The sequence below is a fragment of the Lycorma delicatula genome, chromosome 7 (assembly GCF_047948215.1).
Source record: "Lycorma delicatula isolate Av1 chromosome 7, ASM4794821v1, whole genome shotgun sequence".
Lineage (NCBI taxonomy): Eukaryota > Metazoa > Arthropoda > Insecta > Hemiptera > Fulgoridae > Lycorma > Lycorma delicatula.
The window spans coordinates 52508352-52524308 of record NC_134461.1 but is presented as its reverse complement, the minus strand read 5'-3'; the positions used below and the strand labels follow the sequence as shown (position 1 = coordinate 52524308).

Below are 15957 nucleotides of genomic sequence, written 5' to 3'. Positions count from 1 at the left end.
ACTTAATCTGATGTTAAAAAAAATATATAATAATTTGATAGTTACATCTTTCAGATAACAATTGGGGTTATTTTGCTGAGATGATAAGGACTATTTTAAGAGTCACTATGATACAAACTCCTATGAATCATATCAAGTGAAAACCTAAAGTTGTCAAAAAAAAGTAAAGGAAGAAGAGATTTGATGTATGAAGTATGCATTTGGAGAAGCAAAAAAATTAATGATGTATAGGTGAAATTATTCTAAGCACAAGACTGAACATGAACCCTATACTACTGGTAATTTTTTATCAGTAATAAATTACCAAATTAATTAAGTTATTTACCAGTGATTTTTAAATATAACAAAGAAGATATTTTTCAATTTTTTGCACTGATGTTACTGGGAGAGACATCTCAGAAATATGTCTAGTGAAAGATTTTGCTTGTTTCTGAATTTTCTGCGATTTGGCATAAAATGCCAAAAATTGCAAAAAATGCATACCTCATTCCTAGAAAAAATCAGTTGGTAAGAAATTTAATTTCCCATGATCCATAACTAATTATTTAACATTTTTAAATTTGAATAGGAAACTATTTTTATTAAAGCTTACTTTTTCTATAATTTGCCTAAATTGTTAATTTATTTATAACCAATAGCTGAGTTCATTGCTTTCATTTCATTAGGAGCTGCAAGTAAAAATGTGTTATTTAAAATTACAGGATTTATTCACAAAAAAATGTTACTGAATACAAAAAATTTCAAATACAAGCGTATATATTTATTAATTTATAAAGGCAATATTATATAATAGTAAACAATGAAGCATTAACACATTAATTAAAATCACAGTTAGTCAGAATGAAATACTTTATATAAAATATAAAAATCTCTGAGATTAGGATAAAAATATTAGTACAATATATATATATATGATAGATTTACTGTTAACCAAACAAAAAATAAAATTTATAAAAAATGTAAGTTAATGTAAGATTATTAGGCACCTCTTGAGAATATGTTAAAATAAAATTCAATTATAATTTAAAAATATTATTTAATATTCTTTTTATAATAATATAAAGCTAAATATGTATATAATTTGCTGTAATAAATGTAAAAAAAAGTATTAATACTTTGCACCAATTAATATTTATGTAAAATATTTTTAGGCACATATGTGGTAAAAAATGTACGAAAACATCTAATAAAACATCAACACACATTAAAAATATTTTCTACAGTTTTCATCAATAATATTAAAGTTCCAAGAGTAAAAACCTCATTAATTAAAAATTTTTTTAAGATTTAAATATATTAAAGTATTAAAAAATTACATGAAGTTTTTTCATTAAGTTTTACAGAAGTACTAATGCAGAATTAAAAATAATTGAATAAATGTGGCTTTAATAAAAATAATTGATATATAAAATGAGTAAAAATAAAATAATTTACATTTTAAATTGGGAAAACCTTTTAAATTTAATTTTAAATAAATTGATGTCTAGATCGTTAAAACGGGTAAGAAATCTATTATAAATGACAACATTAACATAGAGATCATGGGCTGAAATTCTGTGCTAAGTAAAATGAAAATATTTGGTTTGAGAACAAAATACACTAAAGTCAAAGAAAACTATATACACGTGGGGGGGGGGGGGGTACAGGGGACAATTAACCCTAGATCAAAAAATATATTATTTACTATAAATGTTATTAAAACTGAAAATTAATAAAAAATGAATGCCTTTACTCAGATCACAAAATATGTTAATTGGAAATTTTGATAAAATAACTCCAGAGAACAAGCAAGATTAATTAAAATTAAGTAAGAACAAACTCCTTATTCTGTTTCCTGTCTCCTTTTTATGAATTTCATCTAGAAAGTTAAGTTTTATGAGAAAGGAAGTATCATTTGAATTTATACATAGGTGTGCAGTTTTTTTTTAGCAAAATGTAGCATCACATTGCTTACTGCTCACATGACAGGAGCAAAGTTTATAACGTTGACCTCCTCTAACCCACAGGTTTATGCTAATCCTGTATAAACCTTTTATTCAGTTTAGCTGCTATTTTGAATTACTGAGGTTTATGTAAACAACATAAGTATTTCATTATTAAAATAATACATTGAAATTTTATCAATTATATAAAAAAAATCTATTACTTTAAAGGCACATACCAATTCTGACTAACTAAACAGCAAATAATTTAGTAAAAAAAAAAAAACATTAAAACAAATTTTATCATTTACAAAATGATTAATAAAAAACTAAAATTAGAATAGTATTACTCTGTTTAAAATACAATTGTTATATTTATGTAAAAAAAAAAATAATAAGCTGCCTGAGAAAATATAGGCAATTTAAGAAAATAAAAGGCAATTTTCCTAGCTGAACAGTCTGAATTAGTTTAACCCAATCTGTCAGTGAAAAATGAATGATTTCACTTCGTGCCAGCAAAAAAAAAAAAAAGCAAATAAATTTTTTGCTCATCACAAAAAAAAGAAATTTTGTTAGTTTTATTTATATTTCAAACTGAATGTTTTAAAATATTTTTTGATAACGACAGTAAAATGTGTAACTGATTTTTTTTTGTTGATCAAATAAACTACTATTCTTTTTATTTTCCACTTAATTTATTCAGTTACAGTTTGCAGCCAATGTTTTTTCCACAAAATCCAAGAAACAAGGTAATCTTTAAGGTTTGTAGTATATACCATTTCATCAATGGTACCATAAATTGAGTTCATTAACAGATTAGATGCAATATTGTTCATAGCAACATTTAAAACTGGATAAATTATCTCCTCTTTCTGATCAAAATGTTATTTGAAAGAAACTTATGCAACTGTTGTCATTTTTTGCATGTCACTTGCCATCTTCCATGGCAAGTGAAGATATTTTTTATCATGCATTATCGCATCCATAGCATTGAATGGGTTAAATTATGCAGACCAATTTTAAGAGTATTCTAAATCAGTAATTAATAAATTTTAATATGCTTTATAAGTGCGAAAACTGCCAGCATTGCAAGTAAATTATTGTCAAAAAAAAGGAGTAACCTTATTAATTATATTTTTTTACATAATAAATTATTACCTAAGGCACAAATCTTATTACTTAAAAACTTATTCTGAAGTAAATAATTAATAAAAGAGTATATTCATGTTTGTAATAAATTTTATCAGTCTATCAACAAGCATTAAATGCATCTTATTCATCAACTTATTACTTTATAGAAATATTTAAAAAAAAGTTGACAAACCTAACTAATGTACTAATATGCACAACACCTAAACTGTGTAAGGATAATACAACCAATAACAATGGCAGAAAAAATATATATGAACAAACAAAATCTAATCAAGCCAATGAAGTTAACTATAAACACAATAAAATGGCACTAATGCCTCATATGATTAAAAAGTAAATCTCAAACAAACTATACACTATTCAACATTGTTCTATCTTTTAATCTAACACATAAAAATACAACCATACTAAAAAATATTTTTTTAATTAGAGTTCCAATAAATTAAGTTTTACATGTATACAAAAGCATTGAGAAAAATACCCCAAAACAGTAATCAGTTTTCTACTTTGTTCATAATTTTATAAGACAACAAATCCAGTTTTTATTGTAAAGACAATTTAATAGTTTATAAATTCCACGTAGCAAGAGTGTTAAAAAATACTGACACATTGAAATATATCAATTGAATTTTTCAAAATAAAATTTTATTTAAAATAAACCATTTGATTTTTTTTAACTTCTCATCTTCATTATCTGTTCATAGTTTTAATAAAGATTTTCACTCTTAATTTATTATAAATACGAGTTTCTATCTTTTTTTTAAATTTATTGTATACTATTTATAAGTCATACTATCTGCTACCTAAGAGTTGTTTTATGAAATAAAATGTGATAAAATTAAATAATAATTAAAATTATATTAACAATTTCTACATACGTTAAAAGTAAGAAGCAATAACAATAAATAATCATCTATGTACAGATATTTACATAATAACAAAAGTTAAAAAACAATAACAGCAATCACTGATATAAATGTTTCACATTATATAGCTTGTAATAAATATATTAACAGAAATGAAATTTTTTAGAAAAAAAATTAATTATGGAATGAACATATTAAAAGGAAGCAATAAATATTTGATTCAAATAAATACTAATACTTACAAATAAACATCAAACGTGGAGAATATAATAATACAATTTATTAACATTTTAATATTTAAATGAAAATCACCTATAAATTAAATTAAGTAATAATTAATTATTTTTTTAAAAATAAACAAATGCAAAAACAATACACAAATACAAGGATTAAAAATGGATATCACAAGGTAACTTGTTAACAAGAAAATAGTTAAGTACAACTATCCAAAAAGTCTTTGGCTTTGTTCACAATTAAAAATTAGTAAGAATCTTTACAAAATAATTAAATAAGCATTAATTCAAAGAATTAGTAATAAAGTAGCTAAGTACTTTACATAGATTTTATACATATATAAAATTATATACAGTGAAAGTTTGGTACTACAAAATAATGAGTTACTCGGGTAATGATGAACCACCACATGTGAACATATGTTATTCTAATGGAGATAAATATCAGATTTGGACATTAAAGAAAGAAATAAAAGAACATTAAGGACAGAATTTGTGTAACTGCTGAAGCAATATATATATGTGTGATATATGATTTATCTAGTATAAAATACAGTACATGAATAACTAGCTACCCATAAAACTATTTTAGATTCAGATTTTTTTGGTTGCTGCATTTAAAAAAAGGATTAGTAAATGTAGAAAGTACATTGAAAATATCTAAACTTTATTTCTTCTGACATTTTCTGTTATGGATCCAGTTTGTATTTATTTTCAGGAATTATAACAGGTATAATAAACAACAAATTAATTATATTCCTTTTAATTTAATTTATCAATTAAATACCAATAATAATCTACCTAAATACACAATGTGATAACTTTGAATTCAAAATACACATTTCCTATTACTTGGTATTTACACTGAATTCAGTTACTTTCTGCTGCTGAGTAGAGACAATAATATATAATGTACTATTTCAAAATAGAAGGTATGGTAGTTGAGTATGTAAAAGGAATCAAGGTAGAGGAATTAAGGCTTTTCATTTAACAAATGAGGTACACAGAACTAAGCTTGTACTATTTCAAAATAGAAGGTATGGTAGTTGAGTATGTAAAAGGAATCAAGGTAGAGGAATTAAGGCTTTTCATTTAACAAATGAGGTACACAGAACTAAGCTTGTTATTTGTAGATTGAATGTTGACTGGATTTTATGAGGATTGGTCTACTGACGCCAAACATGGTGTACTAATGGAGAGAACAATGGAAAACTGCTAAACTTCTCAGTTTCCCTTGTATACCTAGCATGGGATCTTATATTTGAAAATAATTAACACTAATGTGTACACTTGAAATGATTTTTTTTTTGATTTTATGAGATGAAAGTTTACATCTCAACATTTATGTACAGAATATGCAAACTGTATTGATATTATTTATAAGTATAGTATGCTATATCAAAACCAATGTGAGAAAAAAAAAAGCCATTACTCAGACATCACCAGGATTGAATAGGTTAAAAAAAAAGTGTAAATAAGAAAAGGCTCATTATTAAATAGAGCAGTAACAAACTTAAACTGAATTACAAGTACAACCCTGTGTATCCAAATTTCATTCAACCAAAATCTTACCAAATGAAACTGACATAAAAGAGCAATTACTCTACTACATAAGCAGGACAAAATTATTTATTTACTTTAAAATAATTTATAATTTAAAGGTGACTATATATAAATTTAAAAAAATAAAAATTAATGTATCAAATACATTCTCAGACATACTGTTTAAAATGATAACCATGAGGAAAAAAAATCCTGATTTTTCCCAGCATTGATGTTTAAGAGAACTGTAAATCCATTTCAATTTTTCAAATTTATCAACTTTAAAAAAGGGAGTTTAAATCTAAAATATTGGTTATCTACAAAAAGGGGTTACCCATCACTACTTTGGATAAATAGGATTGTACTGTATATGAATAACTAGATTAAAACTGAACACAAAGTTTCATAATATTTTTCACCTCCTCTGTGATGAACTTGAAATGCAACACAGTTGATATCTACATACAAGTAATCATAGAAAACTAGTAAAAATACAAATCAAGACCAATTTCTAAAGATAACATTTTTATCTTAAAATATTTAACAATATAAATATAAATAACACCAGAATTATTAATATAATTAAAATCAGGCATGATACATTAATTGATTAATAGTAATTATTAATCAATAGCATATATATATATATATATATATATATATATTAATTAACAATAAATATTACATCAGATAAATAAGAAAAAAATCCTTAAAACAATAACAACTATAATAAATGTTCTGTACATAAAATAATATTAGTTAAGAAATAGTAGCAATGAACACGGGAGTAGGTGGGATTTTTATTTAATTAACAACTTAAATAAGTCGAGAATTTTTCAAATAAAATATAAGAAGACTGTGAACAAATCTATATTGTGACACGGACTGTAACATTAACATTCTCTGTTGTCTTAATAGGGAGACAACTCTTGGTATATCCAATTCCTACAAAAAAAAAATTGTATCAAATTATTTTTAACATATACAACTAATTTGTAATAATTGTATAATAATCATACTGAATTCATTGTAACACAATTAATTACTTGGAGTTCCTTTCCTAAGAACAAGTTTTTACCCATTTTAGGATAGAATTCTTCAATGTATTTTTTCCTTTTAATTAATACTAGTCTACTAAAATTTTATTCAATGCATGGATATATTAGAATTATGAAATAATTGTTAGGAGGAAATATATGAATAAATATTTACTAGTTAAAATGTTAATTTCATTGAGAATTATTTATTAAATTTTAATTTCACCTAATCAAAATAAAAATAAAAGCACATTTTATTTCAAACCAAAAAATAGAACAACAAACAAATTAACATTACCTTCTCTTAAAAACAGTGCAACACAAACAATTTTTAACTCTAAAACTAGACATGACTACCTGAATCAAAAGGCTGAGAGAACAAACGTAAACAAGCTTAATTGCTCCCATTTTAAATTTCAAACTAATTTTTCCAAACCCTCTTGTTGCAATCTTTGTCATCAAGCACTCTTTTTCTTATATAGTCTGGAATTCAGTCAGTACGTGCTTCTGAATTTATTTAGAATTACAAAATCTTTCAACTATTTTTATCATTCGTGAAATCCCCATTCTCTAAATCTATCTTAAGTTTACTACATTAGAGTGAAATTGGATCAGGGTGAATTCCTCCTGATTCTTCCTTGGGATAACGTTCATATTCAAAGCAGGTCCAGAAGTAAACAAAAAAAAAAAAGGACAGCTTCACAAAATATTATTTTTTGTGTTTATCAACACAAAATCAAGAGTGCAGACCAATCAATATTATTTATTAAAAAATGACCAAAGAGATAATCACATTTTAGGACAGAAAAATATTAAAATGCGCCTAAATATTAAGATTTGCTGAGTAAGAGATTTTTAACACTTTTACATATATAACTAGAACTAATGAAGAATTTTGTGAAAGCATTAGTTAAAGATTAGTTAAATATTTAACTCAGGTTTTTCTGTGATTACATGTTATTAAATTGAAAGAAGGAATAATCAATGGATCTGAAACCAGAAAATAAAAAATGACAATATATTTGATACCAAATTGAATCCTAAGGAACTAGTGTGGAAATCATTCGCAGATTGTTCAAGGATTTCTTAGAAACAGAACAATGACCTGTTAACTGTCAGTGTACTACAAAAATTTAGGCTGTAGAGTGTCACTGAAAATTAATTTTTTACATTTTCATTTGACTTCTCTCAAAAATTTGGGTGCTGTGAGCAAAGAACAAGGAAAAGGAAAAACTGTCCATCTATATGGATTACAAATAGAACAATGATATTAAAGCAGAAGGAATTTATTAGAGTGACAACTACTCATTTTCCAGAGAGAAGACTTCTTGGTATATAAGAAAAAAGTCATTTCTCCCTTAAATAGTTACCAATTTCTACAAATACAGATATAAGTTTACATTTTATTTATTTTTGTCACTTCTGAAATGATGGTTATTATAAATAATTACTTAAAAAATGATTACGATGTCACAACTTACTGCAATGAGGTCATAAAGTTAAAATTTTCCTGTCATTTCTTTTAAAGGTTGTGACTAAAAAAATCAGAGTGTTAGAGAAAAACTGTTAAGTTCATCTACTTTTGTTTCACTTTGAAAATTTCTTATAATTTGTAGATCAGGATGATTATTTTAATAACCATTAATCACAGATAAACATTACTTTTTGAATTAAATGCTTGTACTTTCAAAACAGGCTTTGATATTTTTAAATAAGCAGAAATCATAAAAAAAATTATTACTCACCTGATTGTGGTCTAAAGTGTAAAGTAAGAGATCACTAAGAATTACGACAGCAGAAAGACCAACTCCAGAAGAACAATGAACTAGAACTGGAGGATTCCTATTATGTCCTGCTGGTATCTGACTGACTGTATGCTGTCTGACAGAACTTAACTCTTCCAAAAACCCTAAAAAAAATTTGTCTATGTCACAAAATCAAAATCCTTATATGAATAAAACTGTATTTTTATATAATGAAAATAATTTTCATCATTATTATTATAGTTATTAAAAGAAAAATCAAACTGTTCATTAATATACATAAACTAATTTACCTAAGAAATGAGGTACAGTATGGGGGCACCCTTGATCACCCCACTCTGAATACTGAAGGTGCCAAACACCTCTACTACGACGTGATGGAGCATGATAAACTCTTAGTTTAGTAGTTACACAATGACCAGTTTCCTGGCAGAATTGGCCCCAAACTTCAAACTGTAACATAAAAATTCATGCAATTAATGGTAGTTTGGCAAATTATGTTAAGTAATTTTCTTTTATGTTTATAATTAATAACAAATCTTTTTGAAATTGTTTTTCCATTTACATTATAATAATTATGTAAATGGAAAAACTAACTAATGTTAAGTGAACAAAAAAAATTATATGCATAAAATTCATTTTTACTTGAAATAAATAAATCAATAAATATGGCACACAAAAAATATAAACCATGTAAGATGAGAATGATGCATGAACAGATAAAAACAAATACAATGAAAGCCTACATGAACAAAAAATAAAAATGGAAAGTATAATTTTTATTGTTACAAGCAGTATTAATGACTGTTATGAACAATAACAGTGATAATACTGTTATAACATTAATTCTATAAAAACAGTGAGCATAATACACTTTCACAATAGAAAGAGGTACATCATCAATTTGCTGTTTTATACTACCTGTCCCAGTCTTTATGAGTATTATATGCATAAAGGACCTATTATGTATATAAGCACATGCAGTACCATTCAAAGTTGGTTTTTTGAAAGTAATGATGTTCACTTAAAGATAAACTCTATAGTGAACAGAATAAGGTATCATTCAAAGGGGTTTGATGTCACATTTTGGTGGGCTTGGCTTATAGCCTATATTGAATATTTTAGCCCGCTGACAGAGTTAATGGAAAACCCTTTGTTACTCACTTTTCTTTGGTAAGCCCGTTCATGAGATGTTCATTATGCTTATGAACAGTTATGCTGCTTTTGGAAGTGATTTGTTACTCATGTCCAGTTATCTAAACGGTTACGGTTAACAATCACATGCAGGAAATTTAACTGAAAGGATATGGTGCTGTTAATATGCCACCTAGTACTATTCAACTATTTTACACATGTTCCTCTGATGTTATAAATTTAACTATGTTTTTTGATGTAACAATATATATATACTATTTAATAAAATACAGAATAAATAAGAAGTTATAATTCAACAGAAGTGACCCTGGGTGACAGTACACTATGGTTTCACATATTTGGAATATTTCACATGCATCATGGAAAATTCCATGATGAATCATGATAAGAATATGATGCATGGATAAAATGCCTACAATTGAAGCCATGTTCAATAAACTGATTTTTGTAGACTAATAATGTTAAATAACGCTGTATGCAGTTAAGAATTTATTAGTATTAAAATATCATAAAGAATAGTTAACAAACCTCTCCAATTTCAATACAACGATCAGTTGTTGCAGGGCAATAATCAGTATCATGTTGACCTAATGCGACCACAAGGTATACATCAGCCTCCCAAACCATCTGCCAGAAACTACCAATTGTGTTTGGAAGAGGACTTTGGGCTGATATGTAGAATCTTTGATGTGAACCAACACTAGCCTGAAAATTACAAAAACTATTTAAATAGAAAGAAGAAAAGAATCGCTAATAATCACATTTTATAAGTAACAAAATTTCAAGATCATGGTTAGCAAAATAAAATCATTTTTTCAACATTTATCTAAATAAATATTAAATTAGTTACAGTCATAAATGAAAGTGAAGCCTACACTGAAGTTTACTAGGAAAATATTACTTTTTGTCCTACTATAAATCTGTTACTTTCTGTTCTACTACAAATCTAAGTTTCATTAATAATCTTGCAAGGAAAACTATATATCAATGTTTTCAGTTCTCCATTAAATACCCTTTATGAACTAATATTAAATGACCTGTAACACTCACTGATAGACAAAAAAAAGTGTTTTAATGTTTCTCTAAGTGTGATACCATTTCTTGAATTGCTTTTTTGCTTTTTTTAGATCTGTAAATACAATTTTTCTATCACCCTTAATTTTAAATAAATTACACTTTAAAAAGGTTAAGAGAAAATATAGTTAGAATCTCTAAAATTTATTTTATTTTGCATGGCCATACCAGTGTTAGAATGATTTTGCTGATATTTTTCTTTTATAATTGGCCTCAGGCACATCCCAAATTAATGTCCCAACAGTAATCGGCTAGCATGATAGTATTCCATTTCCCTTTATAGTGGTTTTCCATCACCGAAATGTTTTGGTGGAAATGTTCAAAGTGTTCATCACCAAAGAGTTACATCTCCAAGGTTGTCCAGGAAAAAATCCAGATGTGAGTGGAGGAAATGTATTTTCAAAGACATATTACATCACACAGCTCTGTATGAAGTTAGAGATTGATTAACAATACAAGGTGCTACCCAAAAGTTCGGGGAATTTGAATTTTGCATGCGAACCATTGCTGGTATGACCTGCTGCCGCTAGATGTGGCTAACAGTAGTCTTTGTGAATCAGTGTTCCAACAGCTGTGACTGTGAGAGGCTGAATTGTTGACTTTCGTGTGGTTGTGTAATATTATGTTTTACTGCTTCGGCGGGCGAAGTTCTAAATGGCAGATTTTCAAGAGCAAAGAACCTGCATCAAATTTTGGTTCATGCTTAAAAAAACTGGTGCAGAAACCCATCTCATGCTTGTGAAAGCATTTGGTGACAATGCTATGAGTAAAAGTAAAATTTTTTTGTGGTTCAATTGATTCAAAGATGGACGAACAACAGTCGATGACGATGAGCGTTCAGGAAGACCATCAACAAGCACAACACCGGAAAACATCGCGAAAATGCGAGAGGCTATTGTTGCAGATCGTAGACAAACAATCCATGATGTTTGTGCAATCATACAAATGTCATATGGGTCCGTGCAACGCATCTTGTCTGACAATTTGAACATGAGACGCATTGCTGCAAAATTCGTACCGAGACTGTTGAACAGCAACCAGAAACAAAATCGCATAGCTGTTTGTAGTGAATTGAAAAATTCAGCAAGAGATGACCTTAACTTCATCTCCAACATCATAACTGGTGATGAGACATGGGTGTATGGGTATGACCCTGAAATTAAGCAGCAGTCGTCGCAGTGGAAGTCACCAAGTTCACCACGGCCAAAAAAAAGCATGCCAATTTCGCAGCAACATGAAGTCCATGATGATATGTTTTTTTCATTATCCATTAGGAATTGTTCCTCTTGGTCAAATTGTCAATGGAATGTTCTATTGTGAAGTTTTGAAGCGGTTACGTGAAAGCATTAGGTGCAAACGTTCAGATCTGTGGGGTAACAACAGCTGGATTCTGCACCATGACAACGTGCCCGCGCACACATCGCTAGCCGTTCGGAATTTCTTGGCTTTCAAAAAGATAGTAGTGATTCCACACCCACCCTATTCGCCTGACCTTGCCCCGTGTGATTTTTTTCTTTCCAAAAATAAAATTTCAATTGAAAGACCGTCGTTTTAACACAATTGAGAAGATTCAGGAAGAAACACAGAACGTGCTTCGAACACTTACACCTGCAGACTTCCAGGGATGCATGGAAATATGGGAAAAATGCTGGGATCACTGTATCAATGCCCAAGGGGATTACTTTGAAGGAGACAGTGGAAATTATAAGTTATGGTAAGCTATTTTATTTTTATGGTAAAATTCCCCAACTTTTGGGTAGCACCTCGTTTAGTGGTAATTGTCGGATTTTTGTTTGCCAAGAAAATTTTTGCAAACGTTTTTAAATAAAGCCCAAGCTGCACTTTCTACATTATTTAACATTGGGTTAAATACATAATCTTTGACCAACTCTCTTATTTGAGGACCAACAAATATTCCTTCTTTAATTTTTCCTTCACTTCCTAATGTAGAAATATCTGGGAGTATCCTTCTTCATTGCTTTTATAAAATTTTTCATCTCTAGCTAGGCTGTCCCATTCGCAAAAACAATAGCCTAACAATATAGCTATAACTTTCAAATCACCACACATCTTCCAGCTGTTTTTTATAATTTATATTTTCAAGAAAATGATTTCATTACGTCGTATGTCTCTTTCAAATTAATATCCTAAGTGACTGGTATCGAAAGATATTTGCTACCATTGTGTAGTAGAACCACTTTTAAACTATACTTGGACGAATCTATGAAAAGGGCGCCAGTCCTCAAGTTTATGAACTTGTCCTAAGTGCAATATAAGCTAATCAATATCTGTGCAATAAACCAAATTATTTTCATCAATAAAGTACAGAGAAAGTTCTTTTTGCCGGCTTCGAAAGCCCAAAATTTTTGTATTTTTTTGAAGTAAATTCCAACCTTGCAGTCTTGATCCTAACAGTTCAGCTTGATTTTTTGATAAATTTAAATCCCTAACAAAGTCATCTAATTCACCTTATGATATTAGATGTGGCTTATTGGAAGATAATTCAAAATCAAAATCATTGTTGCCTTCTTCAGTACTGCCCGATTCTTCATCGCTGCTTTCAAAACATACATTCACAGGTGGCTCAGGAACTGAAATAATTTCACTGTGAAGAATAAGCCTGATTGCAGATTGCAATGAAGGATAGTTTACAGTATGTTTAGATTTTTTTTTAGAAATTTCATACAGACTTGTTAAACAAAAGTAACAATCGGTTACTTGATCCTTTGGTTCATGCCAAACCATAGGTACACCAAAGGGCAAAGCCTTCCATATACCTTTCAGCCATTCTCTTACAGAAAAGTTAGTGCATACTATATGAGGAGCCCATGTCTTATCCTGATCACCAATTTTACACTGAAAGTACAAATGATATGCTTTTTTAATTAAAGGTATAATGTTTTTTTCTATTTGATTTTACGGTAAACTCACCAGATACATAACAAAAGGCATCCACATCATTTACACAATTTCAAGGCATTATGACACTGCACTGTTAACAAACTTAAAACAGCAATAAGAGTAAACAAAATTAATTCATTCCTAAATCCAGTGCTAATACAAACAACACAGCTGTGTTTTCAGCTACATGTTTTCACTGCACAGACATGATTAATCTTGTCCATGAAGGCTCATTTTTCAGTATTACATAAGATGCCATAACATGTGACTGTGACATGATTTAATTCTTTGTCTAGTATTATTTATTTATAGCTTACAAATTATGTTAACAAAGTTAAACAATAAAAAATGAGCTAACAAAGTACAATATGCTAACTATACATTGCAAAATTAAAAAAAAAATCCTTTAATTAAAATTAAAAATTTTTCAAAAATGGTGGATGATAGAAAGATCCTGAGTTTATATTCATTATCAGCATCAAAAAACAGATTAAAATCATGTATCGCCTGTTAAGAAACAAAAATTATGTTTATCAGTGTAATTATATTGAGGTTTGTGAGGTAACACTAATAAGTAATAACACATTTTATATTATACACTAATGCCACCATAAAATAGGAAAAAATTACTTTCATTCTTATAAAACTAAGTTATTTAAAATGTAACTTATGCTGACTATATGTAAACAACATTGAGAAATGATACCTAATTTTGAACGACTCAAATTCAAAAGTGAGAATGAAAATGTGAGGATTTTCTGTAATCATTTTGAGGGGAACCCCTAGTGAGTTTTTTATTAAATGAAATGAAAAAAAAAAGTATGTTGTTACTAGGTTATTTTGTTATAAATTTTATTTCTACAATAGAATTATTCCTTTGCAGAATCTCGATAGGATACATGTCAAACCTGATAAAAGAAAACTGTGTAAATCTGTCTTTATACTAAAGAAGAGTAAGTAACTGAATATACTAAATATATGTAGAAGTATAAACATTATTGTTATAAAATGTTTAACAGTGGTGACCTGTGGGGTCCTAGGTCACAAAAAAAGAAAAGTCAATTATGCAAAAATTGGTCTTAAGTGCACTTTGATGATGTTAATATAACTCTAATTCTGGTCCTTAGCAAATCATAAGACTGGTAATAAACCTGAGGATTAAGTCCACTATTATATATGTTTAAATATACCTATATTGCATTTCAGAAACAGCAAAAGAAAAGTTACATTTTAAAATTGCAATTTATTATTTATTTAAACAATGTAATATGTAACACAAATATAAATTTCATCATTGGTATTTTATTAAATCAGTACTAATCCTGAGATAAAATACATTTCAATAATGCAAACAGTGTTGTTTAAATAAGAAGATATGAGGAGGATTATAAAAAAAAAAAAACTAACCTTATGCCAGTTTTCTTGGTTTCAGTGTGTGAGGCGTATGAGATCCTAGCCTAACTTTAGTTAATATTTTAGAGCAGTGGTTCCCAAAGCACTTTGGCGCCCTGAGGAGCAGTGACTTCCTCATTGTGGCACCACAAAATATACAATTTCTTTCCATCTCCAATTCAATGTCAAAAAACACTTATATCTAGCTGGTGCAAAATATGTTGAAAACAAAATTTAGCAGCATTTGAATTAGCTGAGTTTTTGATGTCAGTAGAAGATGAATATCCAATTCTAAATGGTAAAGCTTAGAGAATTTTAATTCCAATCATGACTTTTTATTTTTGAATGAATTAGCTAGGTTTTTCACAGTTGCTCTGTTAAAATTTAAGTATTGTGCAAAAATCAATGTGAAGAAGGAAATGAGAGTGACTATGACCAGTTTAATTACAAAATTTGAGAAAATGTGCAGTGATCAACAAGCGCATCGATCTCATTACTTATAATTAGTTGAATTTATTCACTTACATGTTTTTGTGAGATCTAAAATGAGTTTTATTTATTTTTACCTAACCCTTGTAAAAAAAATATTGGAATATTGCTTTTTAAAAGTAGTTTTTATAATTTGATATAGGGTGCCTTAGGAAAATCTGAATTCAACAAGAGCACAGATAATCAAAAAAATTTGGGAACCACTGCTTTAGGGTATACCATTTACTAGTAACTTAGTAGCGCAAAAGATGTAACAGCAAAAAAAATAAATCCATAATTAATTTGACATTTTAAAATGAAAGCTTACAGTAATATGTGAAGCATTAATATAACCAGTCTTATTTTCTTTACATGGAGCAAGGCGTACTCTGTTTTCTTCATATGGAAGAACATCAGAAAACCTGCCACAAAAAAAAAAGTAATATAGTAGC

The 15957-nt window shown here is 28.0% G+C and overlaps 1 protein-coding gene across 2 annotated transcripts in view; it reads right to left on the bottom strand.

Moving 5' to 3' along the window:
* Positions 1–6420: 6420 nt before the first annotated feature.
* Positions 6421–15957, bottom strand: part of Pez (protein tyrosine phosphatase non-receptor pez) — a 53578-nt gene continuing 44041 nt past the window's right edge. For both annotated transcript variants that reach the window (XM_075371976.1, XM_075371977.1), the window contains exons 19-23: positions 15834–15927; positions 10199–10375; positions 8809–8968; positions 8498–8661; positions 6421–6660 (exon numbers count right to left, since the gene is read on the bottom strand). In XM_075371976.1, coding sequence (XP_075228091.1) covers positions 6532–6660; positions 8498–8661; positions 8809–8968; positions 10199–10375; positions 15834–15927 — 724 coding nt within the window. In that variant the 3' untranslated portion in view covers positions 6421–6531. The remainder of the gene's footprint in view (positions 6661–8497; positions 8662–8808; positions 8969–10198; positions 10376–15833; positions 15928–15957) is intronic.